This window comes from Balaenoptera physalus (genome assembly GCF_965194825.1).
Source record: "Balaenoptera physalus genome assembly, chromosome: 11".
NCBI classification, from domain to species: Eukaryota; Metazoa; Chordata; class Mammalia; order Artiodactyla; family Balaenopteridae; genus Balaenoptera; species Balaenoptera physalus.
The window spans coordinates 63,043,935-63,066,230 of NC_138896.1; the positions used below are offsets into that span (position 1 = coordinate 63,043,935).

Consider the following 22,296-nt stretch of genomic DNA (forward strand, 5'->3'; position numbering starts at 1 on the left):
GTGCATCGGTTTAGCCCTCACGGCAAGGCTGAGACAAGCGCGGGGAGACTGAGGACCTGCTAGGGAGGGGCCGGGCCGAACACAGCCTCAGCACCCGCGCCGCCGCTCCCGTAGCGGCTCGAGCCTCGGGGGCCTGCTCGGAACCCAGGCCAGTTCACTGAAACTTCTCTTTTCACTCACATCCCAAATAGTGTAAATTCTTCCCAGAAAACTCGCATCCCTGGCTGCTATGCGCGCCCTCCTCAAGCCCTCTGAGAACGTGAGGGCTGACCTTCGATGCTGGGCACCGGGCTGGGGTCAGTGTTGCAGCTCTGGCGGGAGTGCAGTTCTGGATTCTCACACCAGTGGAGGGAGGGTCCTAAAGCTGCCTGCCCGTGTGGCTTCATGGAACTCCACCCTGGCGCAGACCCTGCTCCCCACGGGTGGGATGGCCTGGCCTGGGGTCTCTGGGAGTCAAGGTGGGAGGCCAGGAGCAGGGTCAGTTGGACCACATGTTCGACTCTGTCTCAGTCCACTGTCTCCGCAGGGACTTTAAGAGCAAGAATGTATTGCTGAAGAGTGACCTCACGGCCGTGCTGGCTGACTTCGGCCTGGCTGTTCGGTTTGAGCCAGGGAAACCTCCGGGGGACACTCATGGGCAGGTGACGAGCCTCAGGGGGTGCAAGACGTGGGGGCACAGGGCTTTCGTTTCACCAGTGGGGAGAGCGAGGCCTGGAGGGTGGCGTGGTTTCCCGGGCCAGCCAGTGAGAAACAGATTTCCTTTCTTCTTTCAGTTGTAATTATTAAACAAGATAAAAATAAGATAAATAAGAGTATACTAAGAATCCAAACCAGAAACCTAGAAAAAGTAACCTAAGGTTTAGCCTAAGCAAATCATCCTAAAACAACGGCTATTACTATTTTTAAGTATTCTCCCCCTTTTGCTTTTGGCGTGCGTCTCAGTGAAGTACACATCATCTGTGTAGCCCCTCGTGGTGCTGATGGAGGCAGCAGTTCATGGTAGATTACTGCTGTCTCGAATGACACTTTACAGTAGTCATTACTTCATGACCCCGGGGCCCCCCGGGGATGTGGTGCGTCTGGGACGGCCGTCATTGTTGATGGCCCTGCTGTGCACACGGCTGTAGCTCCTGTGTCCAGCTGTGAGTGCATTTGTGCATGGTCGGTGACCGCAGACCCTCGCCTGTCCCCGTGCAGGTGGGCACACGGCGGTACATGGCCCCTGAGGTGCTTGAGGGAGCCATCAACTTCCAGAGAGACGCCTTTTTGCGCATCGACATGTACGCCATGGGCCTGGTGCTGTGGGAGCTCGTGTCCCGCTGCAAAGCTGCCGATGGTGAGCGGGACGGGAGCCCTGAGCATTCTGGGTGTGGGGGGGGTGGGACTGGGCGCTAGGGTGACCCCGCCGGGCTCTCTCTCCGCCCCCAGGACCTGTGGACGAGTACATGCTGCCTTTTGAGGAAGAGATTGGCCAGCACCCGTCACTGGAGGAGCTACAGGAGGTGGTCGTGCACAAGAAGATGCGGCCTGCCATCAAGGATCACTGGCTGAAACACCCGGTGAGGGGCCTGGGGGGCAGAGAGAGCAGCCCCTCCCGTGTGTGGCCGGGTCAGAGAGGGGGCTCAGGCAGCGGGACAGCCCCTCCGCCCCTGCCTGGCCAGAGGCCACTTAGTGCAGTGCCTCCCTTCCACCAGGGGAGCGTCTGGGGAGGTTAGTGCTTTGCCGGGAGGCAGCTCTGGTTTTGGCCGCAGAGAGCGATGGGGCCTGACAGCTCCGTCAGAGCCCTGGTTGCCCCCGTGAAGCACTGGTGCAGTGGAGCCCACTGGCCCTGGGCCTGACGCATGTGGGTTGGAATCCTGGATCTGCCGGTCAGTAACTGGGTGACTTTCGGCAAATTGCTTTATTTCTCTGAGCCTTTGTCTCCTCAGGGTAGTAATAGATTGAAGGAGTTACTGTACATCACCGGGCAGGACACCTATCACATAAGTGCTTAATATGGCTTAGCTCTGTGGCATCTGGGCCCCTCCAGTCTGGAGATACTGTACAAAAGACCCCAGCTGTGTAAATCATTACCTTTCTTGGAAGGATATTTGCCTCCAGCTCCATTGAGTCCTTCCCCCTGCTACCCCAGGGTTAATTCAGAAGAGGGACATCCTTGGGGCCAGTGGGAGCTAGCACTTTCACAATATGGTCTGGGGTCGAGTTGCGGAGGCCAAGTTCAGCTGCCATGCTGCTCCCTGGAGCCCAGAGCTGCAAATGGAGAAAACTTAGGCATCAGGAGAGGGAAGCTGGGCCAGGAACTTACCTTCTGCCTCAGACCTCCTCAGTCTCCCAGGGCAGAGAAACTGGGGTTGCCAGTCCAATTCCCTGATGAGGAGCAGATCCAGAGAGGTCTGAGTGTGTCCTGGTGCTGAGCAGGCCGGATTGCTCCTGGGTGTGGGCATTTTGCCCATCCTGCTGCCTTTCCCAGCTCCACACAGTTGGTTCCAGCACAGGGTGTCACGCCACGTACCCTGGACTCCGGGGAGGTGTCCAGGGCTGTGGGGGACAGGGTGGGATGAAGCCTTCCTCTTTTCCCACTGTGACTGCACTTTGGGCCCTTATGTGGTTTGGGCTTGGCCTAATAAGATTTCGTTTGAATATCACTGCTCCGCGGCAGCAGCCATGTCTGCCCCCGGAGGGCCCTGGGTTCCCCTGCTTCCTACGTTGAGGTTCAGTGGACCCTTCGTCCGCGCTGTGGAGGAGGCCCGTGGCCTCAGGCTGGTGACTGTCGGGAGGGGAGTTTCCCTCAGACCCCTGCACTTGGGCTCGTGGCTCTCCCTGGTCCTCAGGAACATTGTCAGGTTTGCCTGTCCTCAGTGAGGGCCACCAGCAAGGGCATCTGTTTCCTCCCTCCCGCTGGTGTGCAGGGCCTGGCCCAGCTCTGCGTGACCATCGAGGAGTGCTGGGACCACGACGCAGAGGCTCGTCTGTCCGCGGGCTGCGTGGAGGAGCGGGTGTCCCTGATCCGGAGGTCTGTCAATGGCACTACCTCGGACTGTCTTGTCTCCCTGGTGACCTCCGTCACCAATGTGGACCTGCCCCCGAAGGAGTCGAGCATCTAAGCCCAGGACATGAGTGGATCTCCAGACTCAGTGGATCTGAAGAGGAAAGGAAAAAAAAAAAGTTGTGTTTTGTTTTGGAAATCCCATAATACCAACAAACACGTAAAATGCAGCTGCTATTTTACCTTGACTTTTTATTATTATTATAATTATTATTATTATTATTATTAATATTATTTTTTGGATTGGATCAGTTTTTACCAGCACATTGCTCTACTGTATCGCAAACAGCGGACACGTCAGCAGGCGCTGAGGTGCTGAGCTGTGAATGCAGAACCAGCGCCGTGCTGAGCAGCCTCGGCCACCTCCCGCCCTTCGGGGTTCATTTGTCCCCCTTTCTCTTTGTTTGTTGTCTCAGAATCTGTGACACAAAGAAACCCATCTCCTGTCTTAGGAAACTTAATGCTGCAAACTCTACCTAGAGGAACCTTTGAAGACTGTTACATAAGAACACATCTTCCTCAAAAGAGGAGTTTCCCTCTGCCCTCGTCCTCCACCCCCCCCCCCCACCCCCCCGCCTTTTACTGTGTTTTTCTCCCTTTTTAGACAGTGAGTTTAAGAAACAGCAGATGTGTCTTTCACGGATTAACGGGTGTTGTCCTGACCGAGGAAAAACTGGGCTGAGGATGAGGATGGTTTGGACCGGAGTTGGAGGGGAGGACAGAGCTGGGGGTGGGGTTTGGTGCAGAGCTACACTGGACCCGGGCATATTCGGAGCAACATCCTTTGCTATGAGACTACTTCTCAGGTAACCAGGAATCGAGGGGAAGGAGTGTGTGGAGGCCAAGCATTAACGGCAAGAGCAGGGTTTGGAGAAAGTCTGAAATCAGGTGTGGCTCTGACCCATCTGTTGGCCCTGACCAGTTTTTTCCACTCACTTGGGCTTGGGCATAGGACAAAACATTTTTTCTGCCCTGATTTTAAGGTTAGGTAAGGGTATAAATCATCACGGTTTAGTGAGTACATTCTTCATAAGACATGATACTGTAAATATCTTTAATGGAGGAAAAGTTGAAATATGTACATTGCTTCCTCCTGGAGCAGTTCAGGGAAATGGCCACAGGGGGCGCTCTGCACAGCCAGGGTGGGAGAGTTTCCTGGGTTGGGCCTGCCAAGGCCTGCCCCTCCGGAGACCCCCGAGTCCTGCAGTGCTGGCTCTGCCCTGTGTGGTGACGTTATTGTCCCTTTCTGTGGCTCGTGAACACAGCTTTCTCCAGACCCTTTAAAGAGGTGCATATTCGAAAAACCGTTTCTCTGTTTTGCCATAACCTTGCTCTCGTCAGTGAATGTTCCTAATGCTGCTGTTTCAACATTCGAATTTTTTTAATTTATGAAACATGCAAATTTTTTAAAAAAACAAAACACACACATCCACATATACACACACGCTTTGCTATGTGGCTTCCGAGGTTTAAATTTTGAAGAGTAAGAGAATTAAAACTTCACGACCACAGACCACCTCAAACCAGAAATACCTCAGAATTTTCTACTTGTGTAAGTTTTATTATATATTTTATTAGTTGTGTTGTCTTGTAGTAAGTATATTTTAATGTAAGTTGGCTTTTATGACAAGAAAGTTTAAAAGAAATAGAGAAAAAGAAAAAAAGTTGTGAGTCTTCTAGGGAGTGCTACCGTTTTTCTTTGATAACACCCCCTTGTAAATAATTGTCATCAGCTGTAGGTTGGCTTTCTGGGCCGAGTCTGGGCATTCATCACTCTTATTTGTGAAGGCTTTTCCTTCCCGTTTCTTTAGACCATTTTATTTAAAAACTGGATCTCTTCACCTTGCGGGTAGGCGAGTTGGTGGGCGATGGGGAGAGGTTGACTGGGGTGAGAAGGGGAGGGGGGAGCCTCCTCCTGAGTTATTTGGAGGTTCAAGTGTTTCCCTCGACTTGATTGGTCATTGTTCAGGATGACAGGTGACCCCACTTTAACTTGGCAAAACTGTAGCCTTTAGACCCACGTGAGGTAATTTTACTCGAGACTTAATTTCTTAAGCACATTGGCAGCAGTGATAGCGGAATTGATCTGTAGGCCTCTGGGTCCACACTGCTCGGGGCCGGTCTGTGATGGCGCGGCTTGGTGGTGAGGGCTCAGCGCCCTGTGCTGCGGGGGTTCTGGGCCCCTGGGCCGTGTCCTCCTCTGCGGGTTTGGGCACGGGGTGTGGTAGGAGGCGAGTTTGCTTCCCTCTCGGAGCTCAGTTTTTGCTTCATGGGTCAAAATGTGGGCTGGCCAAGGTGGCCACAGGGACAGGTTTTTGTTTTTGTTTTTTGGTAAGTTATTTGTCTTCTGACTTTTCCTTTTTAAGCTATTTTTTGCTGTGGTATTTTTCTTCCCTCGGAATAATTTTTAACAGAAAAACAGGCCTTACAGCAGTTGCTTTTCTTTTCCACTAATTTCTTTCAGAAGCTTTAAAATATTTATTGAAAAGTGCCATATCTGATTTCTCCAGCTTTCTCCTTAGGCAGTGCTGGGAGTCTCTACTTTTCAACCCTCAGAAGAAACAAATAAACCAGTAACAAATGTAGCTAATTTACCATAGGAATGATTAGATCCCTGATCCCAGCGCGTGTGGAACACTAAACCCCAGCCTCTGTTTGGTTTTAGATTTCCTCTGGGCAGTTTTCCTTTTGCGTGCTGGCTTGATTCTTCTGGGAGCACGTTTTGGCCCTGCTGTGGGACCTGCGGGGCAGGACGCAGGACGGACAGGGCAGGCCTTTTGTCTGGGGGCGCTCCCTCTTTGCTGACCCAGTGCTCAGCCACTGTCACTCCCTTTGGGGCCTTGGCACCGGAATGAAGTGTCCAGAGATGGCCCCGTGTGGTGTGGCCGGGCAGAGGGCTTCCGGCGGCCCCTTCCCCGCGTGCTAGGCTGAGTGTCCCTGACTGCTCGTGGCCAGGAGAAGGTGGGCATCTCTCTCCCGGGCGTGCTGCTGGGGCCTGGGTGGGTCTTCCGCCTCTGATAAAGTTACGTTTACTGTCATGTCTTCTTCTCCGCGGAGTCAACCATCCAGAGCTCTGATTTGTGTCGATGGGGTTGGGGGCCTCTGCCGGTGCTCTTCTCCACAAAGATTTCTTGTAGCCTCCACTTCCGGTGAGCTCAGATCACTGCTACATTTTTTTCCCCCCGCCAAGCTCTGTGGAAGACCGGGGGGCAGGGAGTCTGGTATCGCTTTCCCTGCCTCATCCAGGGTGATAGGGTGGCCAAGTCAGGGGACAGACGTGGCCCAGGCTCCCTGCCCCTTTCTTCCTAGTGTGCTGTCGTCCGGGCAGGCTTCTGGCTGCGGGGTGGACTTGTGGGGGGGAGAGTGTGTTCTGTTTGATCGCTGTGGGGAGATCTCCTGAGCCAGAGAGATCCAGGAGTGAGCACGGGAAGGAGGAGACACGTGGGGACAGAGGCCACCATGCCACAGTGTCCTGCAGAGGACTCTTCATGACGGGCAGCCAGGGAAGGCCATGGATGTAATCGTTAGCTCATGCTGGGGCTGGCATAAGCTGGGCTTTCGCCTGGGGCCGTTGGTCCCTACCAGGAGTCCTTCTTTGGTTGATTACTTGGGGCGTGAGGGCTGAGAATGGACCCTTCTTAGGAGGAAGGGAGACCCAGCTGTGCATAAATGTGCTGAGCGCCATCAGCCTGGTGTTCAGATGGCCTTCCTGTCCTGTTGGCTTTCAGTAGGTGCCCGGAGGGGTTAGTCCTGCTGGGGAGGCTTCCCCGTGTGTGCCAGCTGCTTCTGACTCAGAATTCACTCTGTCTGTATGTGGTCGCATGTGTCCAGAACATGAAGGACCTTGTCCAGCCTCGAACATCCTCAGGATTCTTGAGCCCCCAGCTCACATGTTCTCAGCCAAGGGAAAGATCTGCCATCTCCAGGCCACTGAGGTGGTTCTTCCCCTGCCCCTAGGGGCCAGGCTCACCCTCCTGTCATGGCTTTCCTGTCATGCTTTAGGGAGCTGAGCAGGGGACCATGCAGTTCTGTGTCCCCTTTCTCTCCAGTTGGCCGCATTCTTGCTGGCTGCTGCCCTGACCCTCTGCACTGGGTGCTTGGGTTGCATGTGTGTTTCCTTGGTGGCAAGCCCAGCCGTGTACTGCGGGTCCACCATGTGCTATGTGTGGCGCAGAAAGCCCATCATGTGGCCCCTGTGCTCTGAGCCATGAGGGCAGGGAGGCAGCTGTTGCATCCAGGGTGGGAGGACTAGATGACCGTCTTGCAGATGGAATTCTGCCTCTTTTTAGAATGCATTAGTTCCCAGCATCTGTTGGTAATACAAGGATTTGATGTTTTTTTAGTAATCTAGTGAGCGTACGTATGTAAGTTTTTAGAAGCGGTACTAGAAGTTGAACAGCCAGGCGTTATTCCGGAGAACTTGGCTCACTAGAAAAATATCTAAATTGGAAAGCATTTTCCAGGAGAACTCAGTTTACTTAGTCTGTCAGTCCCAGCTATTTCAGTGGCCGGTTGGGTTCTGAATCTTCGGAGAGACGGCCAGGCCTGCCTGGTTCACAGTTCAGGGGCCCTCAGACCACACTTTTCCAAGAAGCACAGGGAATTGACTTTCTACATGCCCCCCCGCCCACCCCCCCACGCCAGAAAAGGAAATAGGACAAGATGGCTTTTTCTCCTCTTTTGGGTGATTTGAATTCTCCTAGGTCAATGGCTGTTTACAAAAGCTGAACTAATAAAATGCTCAGCAGCTAATGTGTTCAGCCTAGTAATGATGAGTTTAAGTCTCAATCAGGAGTAATGTTTTAGGCAAAGAAACAGACCCAGTAATTCAGTTGATGAACTGTTTATTTTCTCAGTCTAGATTTGTAAACAATGAATTCAGGGTTATAGGCATAGTTCTTTAAGTAAGATTCCTGACATTTAATTTGTAACCAGCAATTCACGTATGAATGTATCCCAGACCTTTAGGAGGCTTGGGGAAGTTTTAAAAGATGATTTTAGTTTTGTAGCAAAAAGAAATTGAAGTTTAAAACGCACCCTCTCCCTTGGAAATTAATTTATTTGACTCAGCCACACTTGAAAAACAATTACAGTCGGCCCTCTGTATCCATGGGTTCCTCATCCGCGGGTTCAACCAACCTTGGATCAAAAATATTTTGGGGGAAAAAATAAGAGAGAGTTCCAAAAATCAAAACTTGAATTTGCCACCTACTGGCAACTCTTTACATAGTATTTACATTGTATTTACAACTATTTACATAGTATTTATATTGTGTTTGGTATTATAAGCAATCTAGAGGTGATTTCAAGTATAGGGGAGGATCTGTGGAGGTTATATGCAAACGCTACACCATTTCATGTAAGCGGCCTCTGCCTCAGTGGATTTTGGATTGCCATCCCCCTGCCACACCCCTCCCCCATACAGAGGGATGACTGTAGTGGGTCCAGGAGACCTATACATTATCACCAAGTAAAAGTCCAAATTATCTAGTGGGATATTTTGAATATTCCTATTTTAAACTCATTTTGGGTCCACCGTAAACTTTGGTTTGGACAAGATTTTGAATTTAAAGGATTTACCACTCTTTAAATTTTTACAATTTTTACCAAGCTTTTACATTTGTGTGACGGTATCTTCCAGGTATGAATGAAGCAGGACGTTTTGATTGTGGTACTCCATGTATCCCTGTAGTGCCAAAACCAGTGATATTTTATTTGCTCCTATGGCAGCTCGTAGCGATAACACAAGTGTTTTTTCCTCATGAATTAAAACGCATATTCTCTACACGCCAGCATGTGGAGATGGGCCCTGTGCTGCCCTTTCTTCTCCAGGAGTGTCTTTGGATTGTCTGGGGCCTAGACAATTCTGAGAACTACTGCAAGCCAGCGACAGGACACTAAAGAAATATACACACGGACATGTGTGTATGCAGTGGATTCTACAAACGTGGTTTCTTCTGGACATCTACAGAAAAGCGTTTCATTCATTTGCGAAGTTTACATTTTTAAGCTGACAGTTATAAAAAATACAACTCATTAGCTGATGCTTTTCAGGCAGGTGAGGATGGGTTTTTTGCAAATGGATGAGTTCTCTCTTGAGTCCTGGGAATTTCTGCTGTCGGTCGGGCGTGGGCTCATTCCCTGATTCTCCGAATCATGTTTGCATTGGAATGTTGTTAGGTAGCATTGTAAATAAAAGTATAGGTTATATAATAGAGTTACAACACTTGAAATTTTACTTTAAAAGATCTATAGCACTACATATATATTTAGTTATATCACCTGACAGATTTCTTCTGCACAGTGTGGAGATTGTTTTATACCACAGATTATTTTTATAAAGTCTAGTGAGTTTCGAATAAGAATGATTTTCTAATCAGAGTAATGAGCTTTACCTTTCAAGATAAACATACACTGGAGTGTAAGTGGTGTGGCGCTGTCACTTAGTGCTCCTGCGGATTCTCGTTGATACACTGGCAGATTACAGACCATCTTTGGGTCTTGTTTGACCAAAACTCCACTCGTGGCTGTCTTTGTGTGGGACAGTCTGTGCGGGACGGGGATGCTCAGCCCTGGTCCTTGCAGACCTGGAGGAGAGGGGCCGGGAGAGGCAAGAGGGGCCTGCAGTGTGCTTTACAGTCGTGCTTCCTCCTGAGGTTTCTTTTGAACAAAGGGTTCTGAGGTGAATAATTTGTTTGTAAGTTACTGTCATGGGTGTCGTAGTGTGAAGGTGTTTTGGGGAACAGAAATTGTATGGGTGCAGATTGGGGTGGGTTGGGACTAGAATAAGATTCAGGCTACAAACATGGGAAGAGAGGATTTGGGGATTGGAGAAATCTGCCAAACTGAATTATCTAGGACCAAATTATCCAGTTTTCAGGACAGAATTCCCAATGGAGTAATCATTCGGAAAGGGGGAGGGTGGTGTGTGGACATAGTGATCAGATTATACGGAGAGCTGCCAGACACACGTTATCTTCTCTGGGAGGGCTGTTTGGAGGCGAGAGGGGCGGCATTGGCTCGCCACTTTAGGCTAGCGAGTAACCCAGGAGCCTGTGGACGAGGCTCAGGATCCTGTACCAGCAGCGCATCTTTCCAGTCTCTACAAGGTTCTCCTGCTCTTCCTACGACGGTCAGCATCACTGCCATAATCTGGAAGGCAGTCTTCATGTTAGCCTTTTGATTTTTTGGGTAGAGAGTGGATGGTTATTGGGTAAGCCTTCCTGATGGGGATGTATAGGAAGTATACATCATGTATACTCATCTATACTCAAGTACAGAGTCATGTAGCTCATACTCTGTAGCCGTAATGGCTGAAGGCCTGTTCCCCAGCCCCTGCCTGCTGGCTTCAGCTGCTGCGTTCGGAGGTGTTCTGGTTGGGACAATATCGTCAGGAGAGTCCCTCATGTGTCATGTGAAACCAGCTGTGCTTTTATTCGGTCTGATCGAGAGTAAAGTTTTACGCCACCCCTTTTATACTTGAATGAATTGAGTTTCGGCAGATCCAGGAGCACTCTGGGAGCCAACCATCCGTCCTTTACCTGTTCCCCATCAGAGAACATTTCTCTGCTCTCCAGCCACGTGTCTTGGAATGTAATTCTGCTGTGCCTTTGTTTTTGTCACCTGCCTCCCCCCAAAAGCAACTGCTGTAAGCTTTTTTCTACTTGTCTTTTCTAGCCCGAAACCCCACCTTTTTCCTTTTTCCCGGCTGTATTTTCTGGATGCAGTTCTGTGCTCCAGGTGTGTTAAGAACCAGTTACCTCAGACCTTGTGTTGAACAGTGTCACCATCTGGGTTCTCTCGAAAGTGCAGGCTTGTGACATACACACGCAGGAACCCTGCCGAGTATGGGTACTTATTTGTTTCAAAGTAAAACTCTTCCCAAGGATTGCAAAAGGGGCTTCTGGCAAGCTCTTCATGGCCCTGCGGTGGGATGGGTCTCGAGTGCCACCTGAAGGGTGCTTTCCGCGCTCAACTTTGAATTCTGCCGTTTTCAGTATTCTGCTGTCTGAATAGGCAGAGTGATTCAACTGGTTGGCCTTGTACACAAATGAGTTCCGAAAATGAGCTCTTTGTAACACATTTCCAGTCACTAAAGCTCAAATGAAGAACATTCCCTTAAATGGCAGGATTGAAACCCCCCGGCCCCCTATCCACCACAGTGCATTTTGGGAAGATGTCTGTAGCATATGTTGCTGTGAAATTAGGCCTTGCGGGTTATGGCTGTTTGTCATTTTGATGTATTTTAAATAAATATATATATATTTTTTAAAGAGCCTTTTTTACCAGTTCAGAAAGTTTAATTAACCAGCAGTCACCACATCTGAATTTTTGTCGCTGGGGCATAGATGGCAGACCAACATTAAAGTGGTAACTCAGCCCTACAATCGTGGGCTGCCCACCTGGCCTGTCCTGCTGACTGTGGGACACCAGGGTCAGTGTGTCCCCACTGGGTCCCAACTCAGCCCTCGAAGTGTTCGGTCTCTGCTCTGTTCAGGCGCTGTTTACTTCACTCTCTACAAGGGCTTTACTTCAGCCCAGCTGGGGTTTTCTCAGAGCCCTGCCACGAGTTAAGTGTATGTTGAGCCAAATAATTTCTCCATAACGGAAAAACGCGCACATCGAAATTTTACCAGCAATGACAGAGATGAGAGTAGGAAAGGTTAGGCAACATCTGGGATTTGATTTGGAAAGTGTCCAAGTCATTGTCAAAGGCCGTCTGAGAGCCAGTGACCGTACAGAGATTCTTAGGAGACCTCATCTGAGAGCGTGAAGACCTCCTGTGAGGGGAGGAGTTGTTAAAATGCCAGCGTCTCTTTCCTCCCTTTTTTTTTTTCCTAGAATTCTGTAAAAATGCAAAGAGAATTGGGTGGTACTTGAGAATTGGGGGTGAGGGTTACCGCAGATGAGAAACATACTTCTAGATTTCAGTTCCACGCCACAAATCCACACAATGCCGTTTTTCAACTGTACAAAAGAATCTGCTTATGAATTTGACGTGATCTTAATGGTAGCATCAAAGGCCGAATTTTTTACGTGTTAATATTTTTTCCACATTTGTCCTTGAATCTGAAGAACTTCATACAGTACTGTAAATTTAACTTACATTGAGCTTGATGTCAATTCTTGTGAAAAGAGCTTCTGCATGTAACAGACACACAGTTAAAGAACACAGCAGAGTGCAACATTTGCAGGACCAATTCTGGAACCAACAGATGTCACCTCTCATTTGCCATCTTATATGTCAGTTTTACCAGCTCCTTCTAAATGTGTGTATTATTTGTAAGGAAAAGAAGGAAAATCCTAAGACTTGTCTAATAACTTAGTGGAGAATGTGTGTGTTGGGTTTAGGATGGATAGCAAAGTCTTTTTGAGCTGTGTTATCTAACTTGTATATAAAACTGTAATTAAAGGTTTGGATTCACCTGTTTCTCGCGGTTTACAATGATGAATCATTTGAAAACTCTGGAAATGTGACTAGGATATGATTTAAGCCTGTAGAAGTGAAGAAGCTCTTCAAGCGCTAAAACTAAAGACTTCTAGTTTTTGGCTCAAATTCAGTAAGTACTGTTTGTATGCCAGGATATGTGAGATGTAAATGTAATAGGTCACTTTTCACCCTTGTAGCTATAAAATAAAAATTTTGTAGAACAGAAATAGATTGTACTACTGAATTAACAAAAGTTATACTAAAGTATCATGTTTTAAAAAAAATATATATATATATATATACACAGAGTTAAGCTTGTTGCTGTTACCCTGTCTGGATTTGAAAAGTGTGCTGATTTATATATATATATATATATATATATATATATATATATATATATATATATGCACATATATATATATATATATAAAACACACACACATATATATATTATATACCCGCACACATCTAAAATGGCCTAAAGCAGACATCCATGTAATTACAGTTGCAAAATGAAGACATTTTGGAGAGAACATTGTATCATAGTTCATTCATTTGCAGTGGATCTTTGTTCCTTTTTACTGTGGTAATTTTAGAAATGAGTGTCAAGTTTGGAATTAGATCTGCTAAGTTGGGGTTTTGCTGCTTGAACTCTGCACTGGGTCCTCAAATAAACCGATGTGAATGTAGTTTTTTCCCCCTGTGTGAAGAAGCAACCACACCCCAACAGATAGGAGGAAAAATCTAGAACTGTTTCAAGTTTTATCTTTTTGTATATGAAAATAAAATAATAATAATAATAAAATCCTGTTGTCTCTCTTAATCACACGGCAGGGGGGTTGTGTTCTCCCACTTACAGGGCCAACTTGAGCACCTCTGTGAATTCCTGCTTGGACGACATGCAGTTAATGGCTGATACCTTGGCTGCCAAGGTCCTGTGGGTGGACTAAGCACAGGTCTCCAGTTCTGCCCTTCAGAAGCTCGGGACTTAGTTGGAGACACTGTGGGCTTCTCCTTAATGGACTGTCCTGGGACTTTGGGTATGTTCCTGCAGGACAGGGGTGTATTTTCCAAATCCCCAAGATCCCCCCACACACAACCCTGCTCCCCAATCCTATACTTTGCAGACAACCCTGAGCAATATTTTTGTAAGTGCAGCAGAGAAACCTAGAAAATAAGTTATATTCAGGACTACTGAGAATACAAGCGCTGCCATTTCCAAACATGGCTGAGTAGCCGGGTCACTTGCTGAGCTGGTAAAAAAATCCAGTGATGGAGCACCACCCCAGATCTGAATCAGCAGGCCAGATCTCCCGTCTGGGAGCTCCTGAGTTATCTCACTAGATGCAAACATGGTTCCCTGCTAATAAAATAATTATAGTCTCTACTACCTAATAAAACAGGAAAGACGCAGAAATCACCTCACTGCTTTCTGCAGTAACATAAAAGACTTTTTTTGGCCTCTAATATTTGCTAAGTGGAGAAACAATTGCTTTGAATCCTTCTGGTGGTGTCAATGCCTTTTTATTCACTGATGATAATTACGAAGATTAAATAAACTGCTTGGATCTCTTTGGAACAATTTTTGATGAAGGGGCCCTTTATTTAGGCACCAGTTGTCCAGTTTTTGATCCATTTTGTCCTCTCAGAGTTAGAAAGTTCACCTTTGATTAGTGAGTGCCCTTGATGAGAAGAAGAGGAAGACAAAAGGCTAACATTTTTGAATGAAGACCTTAGCGCTAGCAACACTGGAAGGTCAGACTGCAGGGACCATCTGGTTGCTTTCTCTTCAGCAAAGGGATTCTTTCAGTTAAAAAAAAAAAAAAAATTGGACACAGAAGCCGGTTCATGAAAGCAGGCTTACCCAAGTTAGCAGGTAGAAGAGGGCTCAGGGGCCATTCAGCCTGCCCTCCCACTCCTTCCCTTAATTCTCAAGCACCCCTATGCAATACTAGGGTTCCCCTGATGACAGTTTTAAAACTACTGGTCCTTCATTTTAAAGGTGGACAAACAGGCCCAGAGGAGGTACCCTACCCAGAGTCAGGCAGCCTTTACTTCTAATTCTTGACTCTTGGGACCCAGTGTGGGGTTCACTGTTGTTTCCAAGTACAGGATGTGGGAGAGGAAGAGTCACCCACCATTTCTCTCTCTTTCTGGTGCTTAGCACAGTGCATGGCACTTAGGAGGGCCTTGAGAAATACCTCTTAAGTGAATGTATGTATTTAGTAAATTCTGATGGAAGCTGTCAAAGCAGCTCTGAAACCTACAGGTACCAGTGTTGCCTGGTCGTACTTGTCTGGACTCTTGATTGCACATGTCAGACACCATTAAACAAAAAGGGGGCTTTGGGCTTCCCTGGTGGCGCAGTGGTTGGGAGTCTGCCTGCCAATGCAGGGGACACGGGTTCGAGCCCTGGTCTGGGAGGATCCCACGTGCCGCGGAGCAACTAAGCCCGTGAGCCACAACTACTGAGCCTGCGCGTCTGGAGCCTGTGCTCCGCAACAAGAGAGGCCGCGACAGAGAGAGGCCCGCGCACCGTGATGAAGAGTGGCCCCCGCTCGCCGCAACTGGAGAAAGCCTTCGCATAGAAACGAAGACCCAACACAGCCAAAAATAAATATAAATAAATAAATTAATTAAAGAAACGTTTAAAAAAAATACTTTAAAAAAAAGGGGGGGCTTTGCTGGAAGGATCCTGGGGCAAGTGGCCAGCCAAGCCTTACGTAAAGGCAGGATGTGTCTGGGCTTCTTCAGGAGCCTTGGAAGCTGGGGTCAGCATGGCACGCCTTCACCCGTGTCTCACCATTTGTTCCACTGGTGTTCTGTGCAAGACCAGATGCATCTACTCTTTGTCTACTTAGCAGGAAAAAAGGCTGTAGACAGAGCGGGAGTTCCATATGTCACAGCTTTGCTATCTGGAGAAAGTTCCAGATCGAAAATCCTTAGGAAGACTCTGGTTGACTTAGTTCAACCAGTTAGTTAGTGTCAGAAGTCCTGGGGATTATACAAAATGACTTCATGACAGGTAGTCCTGGGAGGGCGCACGGAGCCATGAAGCTGTCGAAACAACGCATCCATTTAAGTTGGTTGTTAGAAATGGCCTCCTGCTTAGTGAACTAAATCCACATGGAATGCTGGAGATGATGCTGCAAAATGAAGAAGACCTATTTATTTGTGAGTGCGAGTGCATAAAACATATATCCTTCCTTTGACAGCAGGCATTCAGCAATCCGGATTTCATATTCTATCAAGATAAAGTAGAGCTGCCTAAATAAAAATTGCTAATATTAACAGAGCACTTAACGACATGCCCCAGGTTCTTCCCTAAATGCTTTACGTGGTTAATCTCCTTTAATCCTCACAAGAACCCTATGGTCTAACAAGTATTATTATTATTACTATTATTATTCCCGTTTTAAAAAGAGGAAACAGAAAAGTAGAAAGTGGTTGAGTCGGTATCCAAACCCCTGTGCTCTGATTCAGGGTCCTAAACCACCATGGAGTACTGTCTTGCCAAGAAACTCCTTAGGAGATGCAAAGCTATCTTTAGAAGTTACGATTTGTGTACCATGCGATTTCAAAGCCACGTGTCATGAGGACATCCAATGTGGCACAGGTTTTAGAATCAGACCTAAGTTGGAATCTCGATTCTGAGGACCTTAGCGTAAGCATGCGCAAGTGGTTTATTCACCTATTAAACGGGACTAAGAGTATTTTCTTCTCAGGACTGTATGTGCACATACCGAGCCTTCAAGGCGTCATGCTCTCACCCATCACCCGGTCCAGGGGACCAGGGGTGGAGCCGGGACGCGCCTGGGCCTCCAGGTTCGTCACCAGGGGGCGCGCGCTTGCGCTCTGGCCTCCGGTGTCTCCTGAGAGGCTCAGGGCCAGCGACTCCAGGTAGCGCATGCGTATCTTGATCCCGCGGTTGCGATTGGCTTTCAGGCGGCTGACCTGGAGTGCGCATGCGCTAAGGCAAAAGGCTAGTGTCTCGGGTAAGATGGCTGCCAAAACTTTTGCCTCCCGCTTCCGAGGCTCCCGACGCTTTTTGAGTGGCTTCGTGGCTGGAGCCGTCGCGGGCGCTATGGGAACCGGGCTAACTGTCGTGCAGTTTCTCCGGAGTCGGGACGCTGAGCCAGCGTTGGCGGTGAGGGAGCCGGACGGTGAGTGTGTGGGTCCCCAGGTCTCGGGCCCGGGCAGCTACCTCGGGCAGGAGCCGTAACCATGGACGTGCGCTGTCTCCACTCGCCCGGCCCTTGGTCGTCTGCCTTGCTGTCTCCCGGCTCGGCTTCCTCTCCCCGCGTTGCGTCTCACCTGCCTGCGCCATGTACTTCCTTCCCCTTGGGGATCTACTACCCCGACATGTCTGTTTTTATTGTTTATGTCCTCCCCTAGATTGTTAGCTCCATAAGCGCTCGGACGGTGTCAGTTTTCTTCTCCACCAGCCCTGTACCTGGTACATAATTGGCATCCAGTACGTATGGATGAATGAACGAATGAACACATAGTTTTAGCAGATCAGTTAACTGTCCTCAATTTATCATCGTTCAAATGAAGAATACCTGCTGGCCCTTCTTCAAAGGATGTAAATCCGCAGGTTACCAGGTGTACCTTATATTTGACAAAGTAAATGAGCTCATGCTCGTTTCTTTCTGTCTCGGATATACTAATTTAACTTGCTCCTCCTGATACTTGGCATTTAGCAAGAGAGCAACTCTGGTGGGTTGAAGCCTGGAGAGCGCATCAAGAGAATTATTTGGAAACCGACTCCCTGTTCCGTGCGTGCTTGGTTTCTCCCACTAGGAAAAGCAATACCAGTTTTACCACTGTCTTGCTGCAGCACACATCTCTGCTTCAGTACCAGAACATTGAGGAAGAGTGTCAGTGAACGATGGTCTTTTTTTTTTTTGGCTGCGTTGGGTCTTCGTTGCTGCACGCGGGCTTTCTCTAGTTGCGGCGAGCGGGGGCTACCCTTTGTTGCGGTGCGCGGGCTTCTCATTGCGGTGGCTTCTCTTGTTGCAGAGCACCGGCTCTAGGCACACGGGCTCACAGGCTCAGCAGCCGTGGCGCACGGGCTTAGTCGCTCCACGGCATGTGGGATCTTCCCGGACCAGGGCTTGAACCCGTGTCCCCTGCATTGGCAGGCGGATTCTAAACCACTGCACCACCAGGGAAGCCCCTGAACGATGGTCTTTTAAAAAAATTTAAAAGGCTGTGCTTTTGTCCCCACATTAACTCTTAGAACATAATGAGTAGGTAGGCTGTCTCGCATTCAATCATATCAATGACTAGTAATGACAGGAGTTTTTTCTTTGCTGCTTTTGTATACACTGTACTTTGTGGGGCAGAGATTTGAAAATTTGATGTGAAAGACCAGCAAGATCAGGTCCTTATTTAACAATTAATGAGGTACTTCCCTGGTGGCGCAGTGGTTAAGAATCCGCCTGCCAATGTAGGGCACACGGGTTCGAGTCCTGGTCCAGGATGATCCCACATGCCTCGGAGCAACTAAGCCCGTGCACCACAACTACTGAGCCTGCGCTCTAGCAACAAGAGTAAGCCACCTCATTGAGAAGCCTGTGCACCTCACCGCAACTAGAGAAAGCCCGCGGGCAGCAAAGAAGACCCAACAGCAATCAATCAATAAGAAAATAAATAATTAGAAAAACAAAAAAAAGTTTTTTTAAATTAGAAAACAACAGTTAATGAAATAGCTACAGTTTACCTGGATAGAACTATACAACTGATTATAGGCAAAACCAGCATTTTGCCTACTGTCTCTTTTCTTTGCTTTATAAGTAATTGCAAAAATGAGATCACCTGGTTGATTAAATTGTTGAGTCAGTCCTTTGTCTTACCCCCTTCCTTATAATTTTTTATTCCTAATAGTAGTCACTAACTGTTATTTTTTTCCCCTGTTTTTCATTTTTAGGTTCTTCAGAAAGGGCTCTCTTAGCACAATTTGGATTCCCTTTAACTGGAACAGAGACGAGGTGCTACACTAACCATGCCTTGTCTTATGATCAGTCAAAGCGGGTTCCTAGATGGGTTCTTGAACATATATCCAAGAGCAAGATAACGGGTAGGTGGTTAGAAGCAAAGGCATTGAAGAAAGATGTTTCCAAATTTAAAACAAGGAGGATTATTAATAATTTCAACTTTTTCTACTTTACAGCACATTTAGAAAATGATGGTGTTTGTATGGCTCACTAGATAAATGGACCCTGCCTGGCAACCAGGGCGCCCTAGACCCTTCCAGGCTGTCTCAGGGGTTGAGAGGATCTGTATCTTGACACATGAATTGGAGGCTTTGTCGTAAATATTGTTGCAATGAGCACCACTCATTCATTACCTCCACAAATGCTATTTTTTTCTTTTCCTGCCTCAGGTTTATTTGTACAAATAGCACAGGAGGACACCAGCCCCATGCAGACAGCAGCCCAGGGGTCACACCAGTCCTTCTGTCCTCACATTGGCAGATAAAGGTCTCTACTCCAGAGCCTTTGTGGGGTTCTGGGCACCTTTGGGAGCCTGAGCTTGAGCTGGAGCCGCAGCTGCACCTGCAGCCTTGGCCTTCGTTTGAGCCTTGGCCTGGGACTTTGGCCGGCAGAGCCTGAGACCCTTGGCGATGCGGGCATGAGCACGTTTCCCGAGCTTGGGGTGAGCAATGTAGGCAAGTCGACTGAGCTTGCGGCTGCCGCCCGTTGGGATCTTGGGCTTGACCTCCTTGGGCTTTACGAGAGCCTCTTTTAAAAAATTAATTAATTAATTATTTTTGGCTGCATTGGGTCTTTATTGCTGCGCGCAGGCTTTCTTTAGTTGTGGTGAGCAGGGGCTACTCTTCATTGCGGTGTGTGGGCTTCTCATTGTGGTGGCTTCTCTTGTTGTGGAGCACGGGCTCTAGGCACGCGGGCTCAGTACTTGTGGCTCGTGGGCTCTAGAGCACAGGCTCAGTAGTTGTGGCGCACGGGCTTAGTTGCTCCGCGGCATGTGGGATCTTCCCGGACCAGGGCTCGAACCCGTATCCCCTGCATTGGCAGGCGGATTCTTAACCTCTGCGCCACCAGGGAAGTCCCTTTACGAGAGCCTTTATAGCCTCAGCACGTGCACTTATGGCCTTGGCGTTGTTGGCCTGCATCTTCTTCAGGCCCTTCTTGTTGTGCTTCTTGGCAAAGCGCATGTTCCTCAGGAACTTGGGGTCCACCCCCTTAAGAGATTCATATCGTTGTGATCGGGGTTTCTTGATGCCGTTTCTGTGCTGCTTTCGGGACTGGTTGTGCATGGTGTGGTTCTTGGACTTGACCAGGTCTGCACCGGGGCCTGCCCACAAATGCTTTTTAAGTGCCTACCTTGTGCATAGCACTGTGCTGAGCCTTGGGGTTATATCAGTGACCAGAGTAGATGGTCTCTACCCACAAGGCACTTTGAATTGGGGAGGGGGTGGGTGGACCTATCAAATAATCATAAATGTATAATTACAATTGGCAATAACTGTTCTGAAGGAAAAATGATTGCAAGTTGGGATAGTATAATTAAGGAACAGTAAAGAATACGATGAGCGATTATAACAGGAGAACCTGATAACTGATTAGCGAGGCTTCTTTGAGAAAGTGGCCTGAAGAGTGGATGGCAGTCACTCAGGCAGAGGAGTTGGGTGGGCAGCGGGGGTACGGAGAGGAGCGTTCCAGGCAGGGAAAGAGAAGCACAGTTGCATCTTTAAAGGCCCCCATGTGAAGAGTTTGGTTCGGTTACGGAACTCAAGGAAGGCCAGTTTGGCTGGAGCAAGGGAGAAAGTGATGTGAAATGCGACTGGAGAGGCAGGCAGGTGTGTGAGCCTGTTCACGTGTCCTCAGGTTTCTTGGTGCGTTCCTGTAATTAAGATGACCAGATCTTGCTGGTCAACGTCAGATTGGTTTCTAGGCAGCCTACTCCAATTTACACTCCCACCATCATTATTTGTCCTATCTCTCCCAGCCCTCACACATAATGAGCATTATTGAGCTTTACCAATTTATTAGTTGATTTTATTTACGTTTATTGATTACCAGTGAGGGTTAATATTTTGTGAATTATTCTTTCTCTGTGAATTTTTCTTTATGATTTTCAATAGGGATATTCTTTTTTTAAATTATTTTATTTATTTATCTTGGCTGCATCGGGTCTTAGTTGAGGCATGCAGGATCTTTAGTTGTGGCATGTGGGCTCTTAGTTGCAGCATGCAGACTTTGTTGAGGCATGCAGAATCTTAGTTGCAGCATGCATGCAGGACCTAGTTCCCTGACTAGGGATCGAACCCGGGCCCCCTGCATTGGGAGTGCGGAGTCTTACCCACTGGACCACCAGGGAAGTCCCAGGGATATTCTTTTTTGAATTTTGTAGGAGTTCTTTTTTATATTAAGGATATTACTTTTTGTCATAGTTGTTTTATTCCCATTCTCTTATTTGCCTGTTAATTTGCTATATGGCCCACAAATTATTTCTCCATTGCTTTACAGTGCATGCTATGTTTAAATATATTAAAATGCTGATATTAAGATGAGTGTGTGCCTTTATAGAGTACACATTAACCAGCAGAATAGCGGGAGGCTTGGAATATGCTTGCTGCTAGAAGGAAACTGATGTAGGCATAAACTTTATCATAGCAGGTGAAATTGATTATGTATTTACATCAAGAGAAACTCACTTGATTTAGTCTCAAGCCTGATAAATTTCCTTTAAATACAAAAATTTTCCCAAGATGAAATTTCAGCTTTACTAATTTTATCTTGCTGTTATCATTTTCAGAGGCATATAAGAAAAGCACTGTTTCATATTGTAAATCACGTGAGCTGTGTAATTTTGAGGAGGTAAAATAGAGCTAATTAATATTATTTGAAAACAAGAAGCAGTATACCTGTGATTTACTTATTATAGTGTAAAGCATCTTCTGTTTTAGTTATGACAGACTACGTTATTTAGATTAACTCTCCTGCTAAAAACAACAAGAAATGTTATTAGCAGTATATAAAAAGTATATAGAAAAAAAAAATCACTGAAAAAAAAATAACATGAAGAGGGACTTCCCTGGTGGTCCAGTGGTTAAGAATCTGCCTTCAAATGCAGGGGACGTGGGTTTGATCCCTGGTTGGGGAACTAAGATCCCACATGCCACGGGGCAGCTAAGCCCACGCGCTTTGGAGCCCGTACACCGCAACTAGAGAGAAGCCCATGTGCCCCAACGAAGACCCAGTGCAGCGCAAAAAAAAAAAAAAAATATTGTCTCAGAAGCCAGATTCCTGGCTTCTGATCCTGGCTTTAAAAACAAACAAGCAAACAAAACATGAAGAGGCAACATGATAGTAGAGCTTTTTTGCCAGGCCAATATTTGGGGGAATGCCAGAATCCAGAGGGGTAAGGGTGGCCCTGGTAAACCAAAGCCACATTGCCTTTGGTTCTGCAGCCTTATGGGGTCAGGGGGACTGAAGGCAAGACCTAGGGCTCACCCAAGGTAGATTATCTTACAGGAGACCTTTCCCACATTAACCTGGAACCCCAGAGGGCTGCACCCTCGGGGAAGGGTGAACCAGAACTTACTTGCCTGCCCACCATAGGGAACTACACGGAAGGTTGCCTTGGCACTGAGCAGACAAGGATCAAAAAGGAAAATAAAAAGTTTGTTCTAGAGAAGTTGAGGCCACAAACTGGCTGTCATGCAGACTTGTAGCCCAAAGCCATGTAGCCTGTACAGATCAAAGAACCTTAAACCCTGAGCTTGGTTTGCTGTGGTCCTCCACTGCTAATGCCTCGAGACACTGGACAGAAGTAAGTTTACATCCTCTCT

At 47.7% G+C, this 22,296-nt stretch overlaps 2 protein-coding genes and 1 pseudogene across 16 annotated transcripts in view; 2 read left to right on the forward strand and 1 right to left on the reverse strand.

The window, feature by feature from the left end:
* The window catches only part of ACVR2B (activin A receptor type 2B), a 34,819-nt gene extending 21,538 nt beyond the window's left edge, over positions 1–13,281 (forward strand). For 3 of the 4 annotated variants that reach the window (XM_082412897.1, XM_082412896.1, XM_082412895.1), the window contains exons 8-11: positions 527–641; positions 1,198–1,336; positions 1,429–1,559; positions 2,910–13,281. In XM_082412897.1, the coding sequence (XP_082269023.1) occupies positions 527–641; positions 1,198–1,336; positions 1,429–1,559; positions 2,910–3,104 (580 nt within the window). In that variant the 3' untranslated portion in view covers positions 3,105–13,281. The remainder of the gene's footprint in view (positions 1–526; positions 642–1,197; positions 1,337–1,428; positions 1,560–2,909) is intronic. The other variant, XM_082412898.1, reaches the window with a different exon arrangement.
* An 84-nt stretch (positions 13,282–13,365) lies between these two features.
* The window catches only part of EXOG (exo/endonuclease G), a 47,252-nt gene continuing 38,321 nt past the window's right edge, over positions 13,366–22,296 (forward strand). For 9 of the 11 annotated variants that reach the window (XM_082412952.1, XM_082412949.1, XM_082412953.1 and 6 more), the window contains exons 1-2: positions 13,366–16,639; positions 18,409–18,558. In XM_082412952.1, the coding sequence (XP_082269078.1) occupies positions 16,384–16,639; positions 18,409–18,558 (406 nt within the window). In that variant the 5' untranslated portion in view covers positions 13,366–16,383. Of the gene's footprint in view, positions 16,640–18,408; positions 18,559–22,296 lie in introns of those variants that run through there. The other 2 variants (XM_082412950.1, XM_082412951.1) reach the window with 2 other exon arrangements.
* On the reverse strand, positions 18,843–22,064 carry LOC309638143 (large ribosomal subunit protein eL29 pseudogene; annotated as a pseudogene). Its single transcript has 3 exons — positions 22,050–22,064; positions 19,558–19,821; positions 18,843–19,220 (listed from the first exon to the last, which is right to left on the reverse strand). The product of its transcript is annotated as a large ribosomal subunit protein eL29 pseudogene (transcript).